Source organism: Cucumis melo, chromosome 4, assembly GCF_025177605.1.
Source record: "Cucumis melo cultivar AY chromosome 4, USDA_Cmelo_AY_1.0, whole genome shotgun sequence".
In the NCBI taxonomy this organism is placed as follows: domain Eukaryota; kingdom Viridiplantae; phylum Streptophyta; class Magnoliopsida; order Cucurbitales; family Cucurbitaceae; genus Cucumis; species Cucumis melo.
The window spans coordinates 26,334,777-26,354,103 of NC_066860.1; the positions used below are offsets into that span (position 1 = coordinate 26,334,777).

General features: G+C 35.4%; 1 protein-coding gene across 5 annotated transcripts in view; it reads left to right on the plus strand.

Annotated features, from left to right (window-relative positions):
• LOC103502816 (ABC transporter C family member 13) overlaps nt 1–18,656 on the plus strand; it is a 53,909-nt gene extending 35,253 nt beyond the window's left edge. For 4 of the 5 annotated variants that reach the window (XM_008466920.3, XM_008466919.3, XM_008466916.3 and 1 more), the window contains 9 exons: nt 5,524–5,646; nt 6,429–6,527; nt 7,004–7,096; nt 14,005–14,115; nt 14,201–14,362; nt 14,483–14,670; nt 14,858–15,047; nt 16,397–16,564; nt 18,377–18,656. In XM_008466920.3, the coding sequence (XP_008465142.2) occupies nt 5,524–5,646; nt 6,429–6,527; nt 7,004–7,096; nt 14,005–14,115; nt 14,201–14,362; nt 14,483–14,670; nt 14,858–15,047; nt 16,397–16,564; nt 18,377–18,457 (1,215 nt within the window). In that variant the 3' untranslated portion in view covers nt 18,458–18,656. Of the gene's footprint in view, nt 1–5,523; nt 5,647–6,428; nt 6,528–7,003; nt 7,097–7,224; nt 7,530–14,004; nt 14,116–14,200; nt 14,363–14,482; nt 14,671–14,857; nt 15,048–16,396; nt 16,565–18,376 lie in introns of those variants that run through there. The other variant, XM_051083775.1, reaches the window with a different exon arrangement.
• Nucleotides 18,657–19,327: the final 671 nt, after the last annotated feature.

A 19,327-nucleotide genomic window follows, 5' to 3' on the forward strand; every position in this document is an offset into this window, starting at 1 on the left:
CATTAAAGCTTGGAAGGTGGCTGGTGCATTAGTCAACCCAAACGGCATGACAAGGAACTCATAGTGTCCCTCATGAGTTCTAAATGCTATTTTCGGAATATCCTTCTCCACCATTCTTATTTGATGATACCCTGATTTAAGGTCTATTTTGGAGAATAAGCTAGCTCCATTCAATTCATCAAAAAGTTCTTCCACAATTGGTATTGGAAATTTGTCCGGAATTGTGACATTATTGATTGCTCTGTAGTCTACACAAAATCTCCAACTACCATCCTTTTTTTTAACAAGCAATACCGGGCTGGAGAATGGACTTTTACTTGGGCGGATTACCCCTAACATCAGCATTTCTTTCACTAATTTCTCCATTTCTGTCTTTTGGTGGAAACTATATCTGTACGGTCTAACATTAATGGGGTCAGTACCCTTTTTGAGGTGAATTTGATGCTCAATTTCCCTCCTTGGTGGCAGTTTTTCCGGCCAAGTAAACACATCATCAAACCCTTTGAGTACGTTTTGTATTGAGTTAGTTGCCCAGGGTGATTCTTGTTTCTCAACAATCTGTTGTTTTCTGTCTCTTTTTACCTCAATGGCTCTACATTCGATCAAATACCCTTCATCTTGATTATCCCAAGTTTTGAACATGCTTTTGAGACTAATCCGGGTTTTGGTTAAGCTGGGATCACCCTTGATACAAACACTTTTACCATTGCAAGTGAAAGAAAAAAATTCTTCCAATCTACAGTAGTCACTCCTAGGGAGTGCAACCATTACATTCCCAAAATGACATCTACTCCTAATTCAAGAGGCAAAAAGTCTTCCCATACCTTCAAATCAGCCAGTTGAATTTCCACTGATTCGCAAACACCCTTCCCTTGTATTGTTGTACCGGAACCAAGGATTACCCCATAGTGAGCCGTTTTCTTGATGGTTATTGGGAGAGATTTAACCAGTTTTTTTGAGATGAAGTTATGCGTCGCTCCACAATCGATCATCACTATTATCTCCTTATTATTGATTCTTCCTTTTACCTTCATTGTGTCCGGATCGTTTAACCCAACCACTGAATTGATTGACAGTTCTATTACAGTTTGATTACTCTCCTTCACCTCCAATGATGTTAACTCTTTTACAGCTGGTTCCTTTTCTTCGATTATTTCATATTCCTCATTTTCTCCAGCCACTACAAACATCCTCAATTCACGTAATTCTTTCATCTTTCACTTATAATTTGCTAAGTACTTTTCGTTACAACGGAAACAGAGTCCTTTTTCTTTTCTCGCCTGGAATTCCGCATCGGGAAGTCTTCGATAATTCGTCTCTTTTTTAACTTCATTAGCGTTAGAGCTTTGTAGAGTTACTGTTCGAATGGGAAAGGTAGTATTCTCTTTGTTTCCTGTTCGAGTGTTTGCTACCGCATTTTTATTTACGGCTGGATATTGAGAAGAATTTTTCACGCCAAAAGTATTATTCAATTTCGCTTCGTTTTGAATGATCTCTCTGTTCTCGACTAATTGAGCTACTTGCATCATTTCTGATAATCCTTTCGGACGACAGAATGCAACCTCTGCTCTAATCCAAGGCAGCAGCCCATTCATGAAGGTGTCTTCAACTACGTCTTTTTGTACCTCAGATAGCGACGCCACCAGCTTATCAAATAGATTTCGGTATTCTTCGACAATTGTTTCTTGCTTAATTCGGAGAAATTTACCTAACAGAGTTCCATCTCTGCTCGATCTGAAGCGGATTTTCAACCTTTCCTCCAAATTAGCCCAACTAAGAAACTTATCCCTTTCTTCTTGCGATTGGTACCAATTTAGGGCCGGGCCATCGAAACTTATAGTAGAAACGAGCATTTTTTCGGATTCAGTGAGTTTGTGAATTTGAAAGTACCTCTCAACTCGGAATAGCCATGAATCGGGATCTTCGCCTGAGAAAACCGACATTTCAACTTTTTAAAATTTTCTCCGGTATGTCGTAATGTCATCGTTCTCGAATTTTCTTTCATTTCGGCCATTTTCGGCGATTCCTTCAGTATCGGTCGATTTGCTGGTCGACGCTTCTTTCTCTTTTCCTTTCGTAGATACGGATTCGTGCGTCACCGATTCCATAACTAATAACAACATCTGTTGTTGTTTATCGGATTGCAGTCGCATCAACTCCAAATTTCTTGATATTTCGTTTAGGCTTGATTCGATCGCCGACAACAGATTAATTTTGAGCTTCTTTCATTATCGTTAATGAGTTCACGCAATATTCTTTGCGCCTTTCTTTCTCCTAATTTGTAAACTCGAAATCTTCTTTTTTGTCAATCAAATTCTTTGATACCTGTCCCCTTATAATTACCGTATTAACCTACATTCAAACTCTATATTTTGAGGGTCCAGGGGACCAGGGAAGAAGAACGAAAATCAGCAGTGACTGGTCGAGAACGAGAAGCAAGGGTCTGGGAAGAGGCCGTTCCTGCTTAAAGGGATCGATATTCAGCGAGAAAGAGTCCACTAGACCTGATCAAGAGTGGAAGGTATGAAGAATGAAGGAGAAGCGAAGAAGGACTGTCCCCACGGAATCGGAGAGAGAGACATCCCGGGAAGCCGGAATGAGGCCAAGGCTGGATTCAAGCCTTTTTATCTTTTATCAAGCCTCGAAAATTTTGATCTTTTAGAAAAACTATCACGGGCGGAGGGAGATTTGACGGAATAGAAGAAGAGCAAGAAACTTCTCGTTCACTCGCTTCATACCACTCTTGGGAACTCTTCTCTTGTGCTGAATGAAAGCGCTCAAGCGGACATTATTTCTTTCTTCATTGCGAGAATTTCTTGATCGATCTGCTCCAGCCTCTATTCAATCCTTGTTTGCACCATTTTGCTTCCCAGATTTCGAAGGCTCTGATACCAAAACGATGGAACTCCACCCTTGGTATGAAATTGACTATATTTCAGTATAGAATTGTTACAATCTCTGTCGTTCTTCTCTAGAATCAACAGTCATTTCTTACTCAATTTTCTCGTCCTCATTCCCACCTTTCTAACCGTATTTATACTAACCCCATTATCGATTGATTCTAACAAACTCCTAACTGCCTAACCTACTAACAGTATTTTATTTTTTATTTCTTCTCTTACATACAAACTTAATAGGAGGAGGTCTAACACAATGTCCATGTTGTCCAACCTACCTCGGATGACTAATTAAGAGAAATCTAATCCTCTTGGAGATTTGGCCTTCTAAAGCTTGCAAAGGAGAAAAAAGTAGGATGGGCAATATGGTTAATAAAAAGAGACTTACAAGGGTCTAGCCTCCAAAGGATCTAGGGTCCACATACTAATTCATTCAAATTTGGGAAAAGCATCAAGGAGGAAAGATATGATAAATCTACGTTTTATTTATTTATATTATGATTTTTAATTTTAATTTTTTTATTTAGGGAATCTTCAGAAATGCGAATTGTGAGAGGGAAGAGTTTTTTTTATTTTATTTTTATTTTAAATGGAGACGAACTTTTCATTCATAAAATGAAAAGAAAAAATGTTCAAATTAACAGAAACAGAACGGACAACCCCAAAAGTAACCACACCATTTCCAGAAGAAGCATACAAGACCAAACAACGAAGTAATCAGAAAAGTAAGAACAATACAGCTTCAAACTGTTCCCAAAGCACTTTGTTAGAAGAAAGAGAGCAAAGGAAATTTCAAAAAAGAAAATCTCCAAGGCCAAGTTAATTTCAGATTTGAACCCCGACTTCTTGGAAGTTAGTTGTGCCCAAATACAAGTTCCAGCCCTTTCTTCCAAGTCAGATTCACATTCTTATCAACCTGCACAGTTTAAGCACTCGTTTTTTCTTGAGGGGTTCTCCGAGCAATACCCCAATCATTCCCTCTAGAAAGAAGGGCGAGTCTACATTCGATTCTCCTTTCAGCGTAAGTAGTGAGGAAGCGGAGCATTTTGGTACTGAGCTTGATAGGTAGAGACAATTTGAGCCTCTAGAGATCTTAATGGCCTGCTTCATTGTGAGGAAGAACTGAAAGTTGAAAATTTGACCTCTGCTACTCACCCTCGAGTCTTGCAAAATTCCAGATCATCTAAGGTCAATAGTTGCTGATTGTGAAATTATTCTAGTTTGATTCTTCAGCTGCTGAATGCAATCTTCCCTAGCTGGCGAAACAAATTTTACTTTTCCAAGAATTTTCTTCACGTGAGTGAGGGAGCAAAGTGTCACCAATTGCTGTCACTAGTTTAAAAGTTAATTTTGTGTATTTGGTCCTCGACTTCATGCCTGCAAATCAAGAGCAACTGCTGGGGTTACCTTTTGGGGATGGGCAAATTTTTTGCTGATTATTGGGTCCTATGGCTATTTCTTCCCTGAACCATTGCTGCCGAAGCTTTGTTATCAAAACTGTGGATTGGAAGACTTCATCGCGATCCTTCGGGCAAAGGTTTGCATTGGCAAGATAATCTTGAAGCAGCTCGTTGCTCTTCTTGGTGTTGGCTTTCTCCTTTCATTTTGAAGATTTTGGTGTGCAAGACTTCAGCTTCAAGTGGGCTCTTTTTGAGAAAGCATTTGAGTTTGGTTATGTAACTAGCATTCTTCGAATTTCATTTTCTTTGATCAGCTCGTTGTTTTTATGTTTGTGGTTGTTTTAGGTTGTCATCATTTTATGTTGCCTGGGTATACCTTGTTTTTATGTTTGTGGTTGTTTCAGTTTTAGCCTGTATTTTCCCTTCGTCCTTTTGCTCTTAGTATAATACTTTTGTACTTTAGCATTCTCTTTTATTATTATTAATAAAGGCGCTCGTTTCTGTTTCAAAAAATATAGATAACAATACAATACAGATTACAGTTGAAAACAAAACTATGAACTTAAGACAGCATCCCAAAGCATCCAACGTTAATCTTCCAAGATGGACTTGATCAAGCTTTTGAGGACAGCAGCCCGGAAGAAAATCACCAACCAACAAGACCTTTGAACTTAAACTCAAGATGAAATAAGAGAGCTTGGATAACCGGACCAAACCAATCCACAAACTTGAACTTTCCATGAGTTCTCGGACTGCTTCAAGCCAAAATAAAATAAACTTCTAACCAACAAAATTGTGGAGCATAGTAAGGAGCACGATAGAATTAAACCACAATCTTTGACAATCAATCTCAAATTTACTGTTAAATTACAATATCGAGTTAAGAAAGGCATATTGCAAAAGAGAGAGGTTAAAGAGGTTAGATAATTAATTACACAAGAAATCAGAATAAATTGATTGACACAGATTTTATTTTTGTTAAGTACAATGCTTTAATGGAAAAAAAATCAATTGGAATGCTCATTGGAATTTATGTTCTCTATACTTTCAAAGGCACTTGCAAAAGTGGCAAAACATCAGTAGAAATTTGCAAATGAATGTTGATATCATTGGTATATTGGATGTTCGTTATTAATATATCAACAGTAGTAGAAATTGCAAGTTTATGTTCTCTATATTCTTAAAGCTATATTTCTACTAATGTTTTGCTATTAATATCTTTGCAGTTCTTTTACAGGGCCACAGCTCGGGAGTTGAGGCGGCTCGATAGTGTTTCACGATCTCCCATATATTCCTCTTTCACTGAGACTCTTGATGGGTCTGCAACTATTAGAGCGTTCAAGTGTGAGGTGGTATTTTGTATCCTATATTTGTTATAAAGTTTCTTAGAACCATTGTTCAAATTGTTAGATAATATAATATTAAATCTATCTCCACTCATAAGTATAAGCTAAATTTTTTGTATCAATCAATGATTTAACATGGTATCAAAGTAGGTGGTCCAAGAGATTTTGTGTTCATACCCCTACGATGTCATTTTATCCCTAATTAACATTGATTTCCACTTGTTTGGTTTTAGACATATTTCAAACCCAAAGTGAAAGGGAGTGTTAGATGATATAATTTTACAGATGATATAAGTTTACATTTACCTTCGCCCATAAACTTAAACTTTTTAGACAAGTGGTGATTTGATACAAATGAAATATAGTATAGCATTGGTAGGGGTCTCAAGTCTCCTATGCATTCAGAGCTTTTTGGCCGTCAAGTTTCGATGTCTTGCTCTAATCTTGTTTTTTGAGCATTATTTGTATTAGATTGGTCTATTTTATCGTTCTTTTTGGTTGTATTTTGTTCTTGCTGTTCCGTTTTCTATGTTGTTTTCTTCCGTTGCTTGTTTCTTTGTTCTTTGAGCATTAGACTCATTTCATTAATTCAATGAGATAGTCTTGTTTCTGTTTTGAAAAGAAAAAAGAGTTGAAGATGTGTAAAATAAGCAGTTTTAGGTGGGAAGTTAGTTGCAATCTCATTATTCTATAAAGAAATGGAGCTCCTCTGTTCAAGCCAAAAGAGTTGCAAATAATTGCTATTGGCTTTAGTATTTTTTACTTATAGAATTTGATGAATACAGGATTTCTTTTTCACAAGATTCACAAAGCATATCATATTGTATCAACAAACCAGTTACTCAGAAATAACAGCAAGTTTATGGCTATCCCTCCGGCTTCAGGTATATTTAAATGAAAAGTTTTGTGTTTATCACCTAATTTTTGAATGCATAATCAATCAATTACATTTCTTACTACATATTACTAAATCTGAGCTCAAAACAAAAGAATTTGTTATTATTTTATAATTAATCAAACTGAATGCTAAAATAAAGTAATAGACATATATGGAATTAACTGAAAGTAATAGAAAAAAATTCTGAGCTCAAAACAAAAGAATTAGTTATTATTTTATAATTAATCAAACTGAATGCTAAAATAGAGTAATAGATATATATATGGAAATACGGAATCCAAGCTTCTGGACTACACAACCTTTCTGTACATTTAGATTTTTTTTACTTATATTTTTTCTCTATTGTTGATTTCAATTTCAGTGTTTCTTTTCTTTTCTAATTTTTAGCGTATATATTTGACTCAGTTTTGAAGGAAATAATAGGGATCCTTTTTTATTGTTTTAATTAGCTTTTATTTTCAGTTATTAGCAGGCTTGATAATCTCATTTATTGCGGTGATGGCTGTTATTGGATCTCTTGGACATCTCCCACTAAACATTGGTACTCCAGGGCTGGTAAGATCTGACTTTCATATTTATTAAAGATTCTGCTAAATGGTCCCAAAATTTGATCAATGGGCAATACGATGTTGACTTGTAGTGCTGTGTCAAGCGTCTTATTCAAAATCTTGAAGGTTGAACAGGTTGTTTCTGGGCTCAAGATTAATAAGAACAAGAACAAAACTTTGAAGAGGCTGGGGGTTCTCATCTAGTTTGGGGCGTTGTATCGCAATTGTGACCAATTGAGTTGCGTGCTTTGGGCATACACAACTTGAGTCAATAATGTGGCTGATGTAAAAAGACTAAGGGTTAATTGGGTAATTAGGTAATATTCTAGGTTAATTCCCTTTTTACCTCCAACTGTAATAGAACTCTATAAATAGGAGTTTTCTCCTCTTGTATGAAGCCCATTATTCATTCTAATAAAAGATCCACAATCTTGGTTCTGGGAGGATTTCTCCTTGAGGTTACTTAGACTACATCAAATTGGTATCAGAGCAAACTGTCTGGGCCAACGTTGACTGTTGTTGGTGGAAGACTGGGAAACTCTTGTTGACGCCGATCACAAGAGGGAGTTTTCAATGTTGTGTTTGTTTCCAAACAACACATCTAATTAGGGGGAACCCTTGAAATTCCAAGAAAGAAAGAAGAGACCAAAGATTTATCAAGATTGATTAAGATTTTTCAAGAATGGACTTCTATTGATCAAAGATGTCCAAGAAAAAAACCAGCAGTAGGTATAGACAAGAAAATTAATTTTACTTCCATAAACAATGTTGGAGTTCTGATTCAAGTGATTTGGAAGAATTTCAACATTCCAATTTTGGCCATGCTCCATTTTCTCAAAGAACCTATCATTATCCAAATTGGAAATTTGATTCTAGTGATTCTAGTAACTCCGATGATTTTTTCTAAGGCAATTTGGGATGGAATAAGAAGGCAACAATACCGAAAAATGGCTCAACGATCCAATCAAACCCATTTTTCAAGAAATCAATGTAAAGATTGGAAGTTGGATGAATTAAAGAATCGTTAAGAATCATCAAGAATGGATTTTTACCATCCAAGAACATCCAAGACTCAAAATTAATCTTTTGGTTATGAAACATGATCAAGAAAGATTGATTCAAGAAAATCAATGGATGAGTCTTTTACCCGCTATGAGATTGCAACATATTCAAGAATCCAACAAAATGACTACTTCGATCCCCAGACATTGGAGGAAATAAAGAAAACAACCAAAGAAATCTTCTCCTTCTCCTCTTATATGAAGCACAATATTCATTCTAATAAAAGATCCACAATCTTAGTTCTCGAGGATTTCTCCTTGAGGTTACTTAGGCTAAATCAGTGCCCCATCTAGCTAAGTGGTTGGGCTAGATATGTAAAAGATTGTGCATTTCTCATCTTCATTTTCTCCCGTTTGTTTATATGAAAATATTGATAAAAATTTCATTTTTTTAGAGAAACATAAAATTTCATTGATAAAATGAAAAGAGACCCGCTAAAATTACAGGGAAACAAACCATCAATATTTTAGTTCAATAATAATTTAACCTAGTATAAAGCATTCAAGCCTTTAATATCATCCCCTTCCCAATTAATACATTTTTCCGGGAGGAAACAAGTCTCAATATTATTAATGATACAAGAGGGTTATACAATGAGCAAAGAAAGAGAGAGAGTTGGATCAACAGGCACACCCGAGCATCTCAACTAGGTTGACACCCCCTTCCCAATTAATATTGATAACCACTTGATGGGCTTTGTAATAATTTCGAACTCACTAGTGGAGGGTTAAGGGGAGTGTTGAAGTCTAGGACTGTAAATACATAAAATCAAATTTTCCTTATCAATTTGGCTTAAGTGTCTAGGTTTTGTTCGTTATTTCCTTTCTTGTATTATGTTTTATTGTATTGGTTGTATTACATTTGTCAAAATTATTTTTTTCTTCTTTGAAATGAGTTGATCTTCTATTTAAGAAAACTTTTCTCTCCTTGCGAAACAGACAGATAATTATATTAGTTTTGCATGGTACAAAGAAGGTTTTTTGAAAACCCTAACTTTTTGGAAAACTTAAAAAAAACCCTAAATCTCTTACAGCCTGCTGCCACCACCGCCCATGTATGCCCTCTGCCTTGAAGGTTGTCGCCGCTGATTGTCTTCTTTGACCAGTCACCATTGCCACCATAGCTCTCCGAACATTGCCGACAACAGTTCTTTTCTTGCGTTTTTTTACTGTAAGTTGGTGGCTTTTTGTGGGTTTTTGGTCTTCGCCGGTCTCTCCTCTTTGAGACGTCCACTACTGATTTCGCCATCGTTCTGCCGCCAGTGATGAGTTTGGTTTGCTTTTTCAGACCTGTTCTGTTCGTTTTTTTTATCTTTGTTGCTCCAACCATGTCAGATAATAAGTCAACTATGGCTAAAGTCAACAATCATATCCATTTCAATGACCCTACTATCCAAGTCACCATAATCTGACAAAATGGAGACAGCTTTTTTCATTGGTCATAAAGTGTTAGGCTGTATGTTCGTGGACAGTGGAAAACCATGTTACTAGAGAGAAAAGTGCCCTAAAACTAGATGATCCTTGTTTGCTACTTGGGATGCTGAAAACTCTATGGTTATGACTTGGCTTGTAAATTCCATGGATGAAGACATCAGTTGTAATTACTTGTGCTATTCTACAGCCAAAGAATTGTGGGATAGTGTGACACAGGTACTCTGATTTGTGGCCATCAATCACAGGTATTTGTGTTGAATCTCAAATTAGGAGATATATGACAAGGAGGTAACTCGGTGACACAATACTTTCGCTCCCTAAAAAGGATTGGGAAGACTTACATCACTTTGATTCATACTAGTGGAAGTCTGCTGATGATTTAAAGCACTGCAGGAAAACTATAGAAGACGGTTTGTATTTACAAGTTTCTTGCTAGCCTCAAAATTGAATTTGATGAGGTTAGAGGTTGAATACTTAGTAAAACTTCTCTTCCATCTATTAAGACACATGGAATGCTTTAAATCAATTTTGAGAAGAAAGTTGCAGGAATGTTATGATTGGAAAAAAGTCTATTGATTCAGTAGAAAGTTCAGCGTTGGTGACCAAACAGACAACCATGAAGGCCTCTGATCACCTCAGCAAGACACATGGAAAGCCTGGATTCTGGTGTGACCATTGCAATAAACCTTGACATACACGTGAAATCTATTGGAAGCATCATGGAAAACCTCCGAGTTGGAAAAGTTGTAAGCAAGGGGAGAGAAATTCCCTCCTACCCACCTCAAATGCAAATGTTGGTGATTCCAACCTGTTTAACAAGGGAGCAGATTGATCAAATCCTAAAACGACTAAAGACTACTTCATATGGTAATCCTAGTGTTTCTTTGACAGAATTTGGTAATTATCCTCAAGCACTCTCTTGCATAAATACTCTTAAATCACCAGTTCACCAAAAAGCTTAAGCTAGTAGGTTAAGGTAAATTTAATGTGATCTCTAACATTTTTCCTCACTCATGGGCTTGAAATATCAAGAAAGACCCAATAAGTGGAAATCATCAAATATTGCATGGGGAGGAAATAATGTTGCAGACCATCTGGTCTGATACCTACGGTACAATTTGTATTTCACTTTTATGACAATAGAGGATTGATCTGTCAACCCTTCCTACCGGAAGTTTTGTCGAACATCATCGATCCACTTATTTGCCCAAACCATACAAGGCTTCTTCACCTTTTTTCTTAATTCACACTGATGTTTGAGGTTCGTCTAAAGTTTTAACTCATGGTGGGAACATTGGTTCATTACCTTTATAGATGATCATACTTGTTTAATTTGGATTTATTTATTAACTAACAAGTCAGAGGTAAAAGACATTTTTGTTAAATTTTACAATATGATTGAGTCTCAGCTTCAAACTAAAATCTGCATCTTTTACTTTGATAGTGGTACTTAATATTTCAACGAACAATTAACCAATTTCTTACATGAAAAGGGTATTTTTCATCAAGACTCCTCATCAAAATGGAATTGTTGAGCAAAAGAATAGACATTTACTTGGTTGATCGTGCTCTTATGTTCTCTACGAATGTCTCAAAACATTTGTGGGGTAACGTAGTTCTTACAGCTACATACTTGATCGATTGATTGCCAACTAAGGTTTTGAATTTTGAAACTCCCCCGTATCGCTTAAAAACTCTCTTCCTACTTTTAAGTTGTTCTTTGACTTACCAATCAAATTATTTGGTTGTCTTGCTTAGGCATCATGCCAATCCTACTCGCACTAAACTCGACCCTCGAGCTGTTAAATGCATTTTTATAGGTTGTCTCCCATAAGAAGGCTTACTAGTGTTTTGACCCTTTGACCAAAAAGTATTTTCATGGTATGAATGTGTCTTTTTTGGAAAATCAACATTTTTTAGCTAAAATTCTCTTCGGGGGAAGCCACCTGACCTTGAAGATAATTTTTGGGATACTTCACCTATCCCATGCATCATTGCTTCTCAAATTATGGGTTCTAATTCTTCGATGCCAAGTGTGAAGAGTTCTTTTTCAAGGGGAGAAACCCTATAGACTAACTTGACAAGTCAAAAACCTGAACTACGGGTTTATACTTGAACAAATGGTTTATCTATCCTAGAACCAATCTAATACCTCGATAAATGAATCTAAAAATCCAGGTAACATACATTCACCTTTTACTTCTTCTAATTCTCTCAGTTCTTCTTCTCATAATTCCTTGCTTTGATGTCTCTGATTTTGATATTCCAATTGCCCATAGGAAAGGTACCCGAAAATGTGTCAAATGTCCCATTGCAGATTATCTTTCTTATCATATATTGTCTGACAGTATAAAGCCTTCACGTCCAAAATAACCGACATGTTTGTTCCAAGGAATATACATGAGGCCTTGAAATATTTTGAATTGAAAATTAGCAGTTATGGAATAGATGAATGTGGTGAAACAAAACTGCATATGACACATAGTTGAACTACCCAAAGAAAAGAAAACAGTTAGATGCAAGTGGGTGTTTACGGTAAATGCAAAACTGATGGTCGTGTCGAAAAGTACAAGGCCAGATTGGTTGCTAAGGGATTTACTCAGACTTATGGAGTTGATTGTCAAGAAACATTTACTCTAGTTGCTAAAATCAATTTTATTATAATTTTGTTGTCTATTGCAGTCAACTCTGATTGGCTTTTTTATCAACTGCATATTAAGAACGTCTCTCTCAATGGGGAACTTGAAGAAGAGGTATTTATGGACTTGCCACCTGGTTTTGAGGCAGATCTCAAGATTAACTTGTTAGCGTTTGTTTCTATGTTTCTTATTGAGATGCATTGGTCGTGGTTAGCCCTCACCTGGACTTTAATTGTTGTTTGGTCCTTTATTATGTTTGGATATGATGAGGGTGCTAAGGGGTATCAACCTAGTTGAGATGCCTGAATGCACCTCTTAATCCTTGTTCGTTTTTGTTTTGTTTGTTCATTGTATAATCCTCTTGTACTATGAGCTTTTGTCTCATTGTTTATTAATAAATGAGGTTTTCTTCTTCTCGAAAGAAAAAAAACAAAGTGTGCAAGTTTAGGAGATCACAATACGGTCTTGAATAGTCTTCCAAAGCCTGGTTTGAACACTTCGAAAAAGCAATCACGAGCTATGGATTCAGTCAAAGTCAAGTCGAACATACGATGTTCTATAAACATACAGGAAATGACAAGGTTGTGGTTTGATAGCTTATGTTGATGATATTATTCTAAAAGGCATTGATGAGACAAGACTGACTTTCGTGAAGAAAAAATTAGTAGTTGCTTTCCAAATCAAAGACCTAGGAACTTTAAAGTACTTCTTAGGCATGAAGTTTGCCAGTCCAAAAGTGACATTCTTGTCAACTAGAGGAAGTGTGTTCTTGATCTGCTAATATAGATAGTTTTACTTGGTTGCAAGGTAGCAAAAACTTCCACAGAGCAGAATCTGAAATTGGAAGCTGCAACAGAAAAATGAGATAAAGGAAAGAGAGTACTAGAGACTTGTGGGGAGACTCATCTATCTTCCTCGCACATGTTCTGACATCGTTTTTGCAGATAGTATGGGAAGTTAGTTCATGCATGCTCCTGGACCAGCTCACTTTGATGCAGTTTACAGAATCATAAGATATTTGAAAGGTACTCTAGGAAAAGGCATATTGTTTCAAAGACATGACCATTTTAATGTTGAAGTTTACACGGATGTCGATTGCAAGAAGTAGTGCAGAAGCAAAATTCAAAGCTTTAGTTCATGGTATTTGTGAGGGTATATGGATAAGAAGATTGTTGGAAGAATTGAGATTCACTCCGACAATGCCCACCTACATTTACTGTAATAACAAGGCAGCAATTTCCAGTGTCCACAATCTAGTCCTTCTTGACAGGACGAAACATATTGAAGTCAATAAACACTTTACAAAGGAAAAGATCGATGCAGGAGTAACATGCATATCCTACCTTCCGACAACAGAACAAATTGCAGATGTGTTAATAACTGAAGGCCATTCATAAAATCAAAATAAAAACCCCATATTAGTTTCTTCTCCAAAAATAACTAAAGACCTTTTAAAGTGGCAATTCAACAAATTGATTGACAAGCTGAGAATGACTGATACCTTCAAACTAACTTAGGGGAAGTGTTTGTTATTTCCTTTCTTGTATTATATTTTATTGTATTTGTTGTATTATATTAGTCAAAATTATTTTTTCCTTCATTGGAATGAGTTCTTCTATCTAAGAAAACCCTTCTAGACAAAAAAATTATATTATTTTGGCAGGTTCCACTGTGATTTTACTGTACTTATGAACCGTACAATTCTATTTTCAATAAGCAATGGAAATTTTCAATGTTACGAAATAGAGTGATTAATGAGACTTTACACTTTTGCTCGATAGGTTGGGCTGGCACTCTCTTATGCTGCTCCAATCGTTTCTTTGTTGGGAAACTTTTTGACAAGTTTTACCGAAACAGAGAAAGAGATGGTTTCTGTGGAAAGAGCGCTTCAGGTATGAATGAAAATCTTCTATTTTGTGCAAATTCAAGAAAATTTATTTCAGTTATTTATGTTTTTATTTACGTCCACTTTTTTAGTATATGGACATTCCTCAAGAAGATTTGCATGGGTGCCGATCTTTAGATTCAAAGTGGCCATATCGAGGAAGAATTGAATTTCAAAATGTTACTTTGAGATACAAACCATCTTTGCCAGCAGCACTTCGTGATATTTCTTTTACAATCTTGGGAGGAGCACAGGTGTGAAAAAATTAAGACCGTAGAAAGGATGGATACTTCCTTGCTGCGTGGTTTATATTCTTACAGTATGACATCATGTTTCGTTCATGTTTATTGACATGGTCTCTTCATTTCTAATAGGTAGGCATAATTGGTAGAACAGGTGCTGGAAAATCTAGTATCCTCAATTCCCTATTACGCCTTACACCAGTATGTGCCGGGCGTATATTGGTAGATGGGATAGATATTGCTGAAGTCCCTGTTAGAGATCTACGCATGCACTTTGCTGTTGTTCCTCAAACTCCATTTTTATTTGAAGGATCATTAAGGTGCTTACATGAAATGCTTTCTTCCAAATATTGTTTATGTTTATTTCTTCAATTTAATTTAGTCAGGAATCAATTATTCCTATATGAAATAGTTTGTCATGAAGTTTGTGTTTATTTAATCTTCAAACCTGAAATTTTCAAAATTATTTAGTTCAATTTCCTTATATCTCTTACTAATAATACACAGAGAAAATCTGGATCCATTCCACTTACACGACGATCAAAAAATTTTGGAAGTTCTTGAAAGATGTTATATCAGGAGGGAAATTGAAGCAGCTGGAGGATTAGATTTTCATGTAAAGGAATCTGGGTTATCATTTTCTGTTGGGCAACGGCAGCTTCTTTGCCTTGCACGTGCACTTCTTAAGTCCTCTAAGGTGAAGGGGACAAACTTGCGTCTATCATAATTTTTTTTTTATTATTATTATTATATTACTATCATCACTGTATGGTAGTGATAAAATAAATGTTAAACTTTTTATCATATGCAACTCTATGAGCTCTTCTGTTTCATTCTTTTTTCAATGTCATTAATGATGAGTGTTCTAACTTATATGCACACACACATCATTAATGACATTGAAAAAATGTGTGTGTATATATAAGTAGAAAAATTGTTGTAAATGGCAAAACGGTTGAAGGTGTTTACAAGTCTATTCGATGTCTATCACTGAAATTTTACTATATTTTTTGTTCATTTTGCTATATTTTAAAATGCTCCAAATAATTATGTCAAACACAAGTATGATTTCCCCAGCTTATTGATCAGACTAATTGGATAAAGATAGAATCCCTAACCTCTATAAGTTGTTTACTTAGTGGAACACTTCAAATAAACTAAGAAAATACCCCCTTCAACTTACTTATATTAATACCTCATTTTGGATGGAAACCCCGTTCAGTCTTCTTTCTATTTTTTCTGTGATAATTGCCATCTAGTATCATTTAAATGCTTGTATCCAATTTCTGGTTCTAATACTAAATCCAAAGAACTAGGCTTCGAGGAAAACAGAGCAAAACAGAGTCAATGAAGGACTTTGTAAATTGTAGATTGGAACAAAGCTACAATAAGAAGAGATTGTTTCCTCTTGCATGTATGCTAATTATTATGGATACAATTCTCGTTTGTAAATTTATTTGGACTACTATATATTTCCTTGTACAATGTTTATGCCATAGAATTTTTCATATGAATGTAGTTAGGTTAGGCTGCAACTATTACTAATAATAATATCAGAAGGCTGTATTTTTTTTTTTCCAGTACTTTTTGCCCTTAGTATTATTTTCTTGTACTTTGAGCATTAGTTTCATTTATTATTATTAATAAAAGGCTCGTTTCCATTCCAAAAAAAATGTCAGAAGTGTGTTTCCCTCTTCTATCAACCTCTGTAAGTGTCATGTCAATCTAACTTCTCTCAATGCCTTCGTCAGAATTACTGTCTTTCAACAAAAACACTATGTACACATCTTTGGAACCTTGTTGGGAAGTTGGGAATGGAAGATTTTAGTTATTTATTTCCTCATTTTCGCTGTTTCACTAGAATTATGGTTTAGTTCCTTCTTTTGAATTTTTCTTTCCTCTAAATCATGGCCTATAGCTACCTTCACTATTAGTTCAAGTACTATAATTTCTTTGAGTTTAAATATGAGAAATGTAATGGATTTGTTTTGTGCTTGTGTATGTGGATGCTAAACTGTGAGAAGATGCTGACACAAATTTTTTCAGGTGCTTTGTTTGGATGAATGCACAGCGAACATTGATACTCAGACAGCAGCATTGCTGCAAAACACCATATCCAACGAATGCAGAGGGATGACAGTGATCACGATTGCCCATCGTATTTCCACAGTTTTAAACATGGATGATATTCTGATTCTTGACTATGGGATCCTGGTAAACAAACTCGTCTGTTAGTATCTCGCTGAAGGAATTTGCAATTACCAGAAATAATAAGTTTGTATGTGTATATCTTTGAATGAATATGCATGTCTTTTTGTTTCTAGTTGTTGCTGGTTGGAATTTTAAATATGCTTAAGGACTCATTTGATAATGTTTCCATTTCTTGTTTTTAGAGAAACTACAAAGGATTGAACAACACAAACGAAACCCTGTGGGAACAGTAGAAAGCTAAGAACAAAGCAAAATTAAAAATATTTCAACAAGAATCCCAAAAACAGCTGAAGATTGCAGACTAAAAACTTCAAAATTGATGGGAGGAAAACACCAAGGGAGAGCAAACAGTCGTGCAGCTTCAAGTTGAAAATTGTTGGGAAAATATGCCACCTAAGTAGTCCTTAGATTTGGAGTGAGTGACTAGAACCAGAATATTTCAGAAGAACCTTAGAGGGGCAAAATAATGGAAGAATCCATCAAACCTCTCGTGATCCACTAAAACGGTCTTAAAAAATAATTGGCTATAAAAAACAAGATGAAGTCTAAATTCTGTACTCAAACCAAAATAATTTCACTTTTCTCAACAATGGGCTCAAGTGATCTGGAATTTTACAGTGCTGAGCTTGTGAAGGAAATAAAGAGGCTTGTTTTTCAGTAATAAAATCCTCCTTTGTCTGAAATGGGGTATTTGAAAGATGTTTGGATTATATAAACAATCTTTCATCCACATTTTTCCTATTTTCGGATTGGGTGATAACCAGAACTGGTAAATGGAAAATTGTTAGGAATCGTCTTCTAAATCTTAGAGAAGTGTTCTTGGAAGAAATTTAAAAGATGTTGAACTTACTTTTTTAGCGAGCTTCTGCTGCTTCTCAACATTCTTCAGTCAAAAGTTTCTCCAGATTTTAAATTTTGATTACTTGTTTCTTAGTGGGTCATCCTTGGTAAAACCTCTTTTTGATAAATTGGTTGACCATCCTCCTTTGCCTTCATATTTATTTATCTCTCTCTGGAAATCTAAAAAGTCCAAGTTAAGTTAATTGGTTAATGTGGATTTTACTTTATGGAGGTGTCAATAGACTTGATGCAACAGAATCTCTTCAAAGGAAGCTTCCTTTAGTGGCTTTATTTTCATCCATCTGTCCTGAAGACCATTATCATCTGTTCTTCAAGTGTTCTTATTCGAGACTTTCCTGGTCCTACCTCTCCTCCATCCTTAATTCCCTCAGCTCATTAGATGCTTCTTAGTTATTCTCATTATTTGTTGATCAGTTGCTCTTTGGTTTGGTTAATGGTTAGCAGTACAGTTGTAAAGTACATCTTTAAATAGATACCAGCATCTATAGGTAGAAACTGACAGTGAACTGTCAGAATGAATCTGTTATAAGATAGTAATGATGATAACAGACTTTTTTCATTGAACTTTACACAAACAGTACCATGCCATTCACCCTAACCAAATTTTGCTAATGCACGAGAGCAGTAAATTTATTTTACCGGTATATCTATTTAGGGTTTGATCTTAAGGATCTTTCAACCTAAAATTGAATCCAGGCCCAGATCACCAGAAAAATAATTGGAAATTCCATTTAACTGCAAAAAAAACGAGTCTTGGCGTGTTAATTATTAGCATGAAAAGCATACTTTTCGAAGTTGATTGTTTCCTGTCTTACAGATAGATGTTTGCTGATAACAAACAGGAAAATAATGCACTGATTAATCGTCTACAGAATATAGTTAATATTTCATGTTATTAACTGAGTTTCAAGATTTTGCTCGTTTGTAACTAATCCTTTTCCTTCTTTCTGACAGGTAGAACAAGGAAACCCCCAGGATCTCCTGCTAAACGAATCCTCCAAATTTTCGAACTTTGTCAAGGCATCTAAGATGTGACTGTTCAGCAAGTTCTGCTTTATATATGCCTGGATCATGCTTTTCTGAACGTCAAAGGAGCACTCCTCCCAACTGTTCGTCTTAATTTGACCATGCATTTTATTCATCAACATGCTGCCCATTATTAAATACGATCTATAGTCATCTGAGAGCTTAATATATTCCGATTTGGTGCTTTGGTCATCAATATCTTATTTTATTCCTCACTTCGCATATCAAGTATTGAAGTTTTTTTCAACGTGTTTGCTAGCTTACGATTTTAAATATGTAACCTTTTCTGTTAATGATTCTTAGTCAGAGTTTCATCTTCTATAACCTGGAACTTGCTTTGCCAGCTTCAGTTGCAGCAGAAGTTTGCTTCTAGCAAAATGTTTCAAGTTTTCAAAATTTGTCAAATTATGTTTTTACCAATATTACGAGTTTTCAATTCCAATAAGAGTTCACTATCACAATGTTGTGAGATAAACTTATCTGCAGTGGTCTAATGGTGAAGCAGGAGTTATTGTCTAACCCATCACTGAACTTCGTTAATTTGGTAGGTTTTACTATAGCAAAAAATGGCTAAAGATAAAACTTCTGTTAACATTTTTATTTTTTACCACGAGAAATAAAACAATTATGCTAGAACCCCATGTTCAATATCATTTAATTTATCCTGATTACGAGCAAACAAGATTAAAACCCACTAATTTAAGATATAGAATTTATATGTCGATATTTTCTGATGCTTTATTTCTCTTAGAAGATACTTTTTGTTGTACCGAGACAAAAGTATTTATCAGCATAACTTGAACACGGTTTTGCTTTAGGATTTCATTCCTTTTGGTTTCTTGGATTTCTTATAGTTGGTTATTAAGTTAAACCGATATG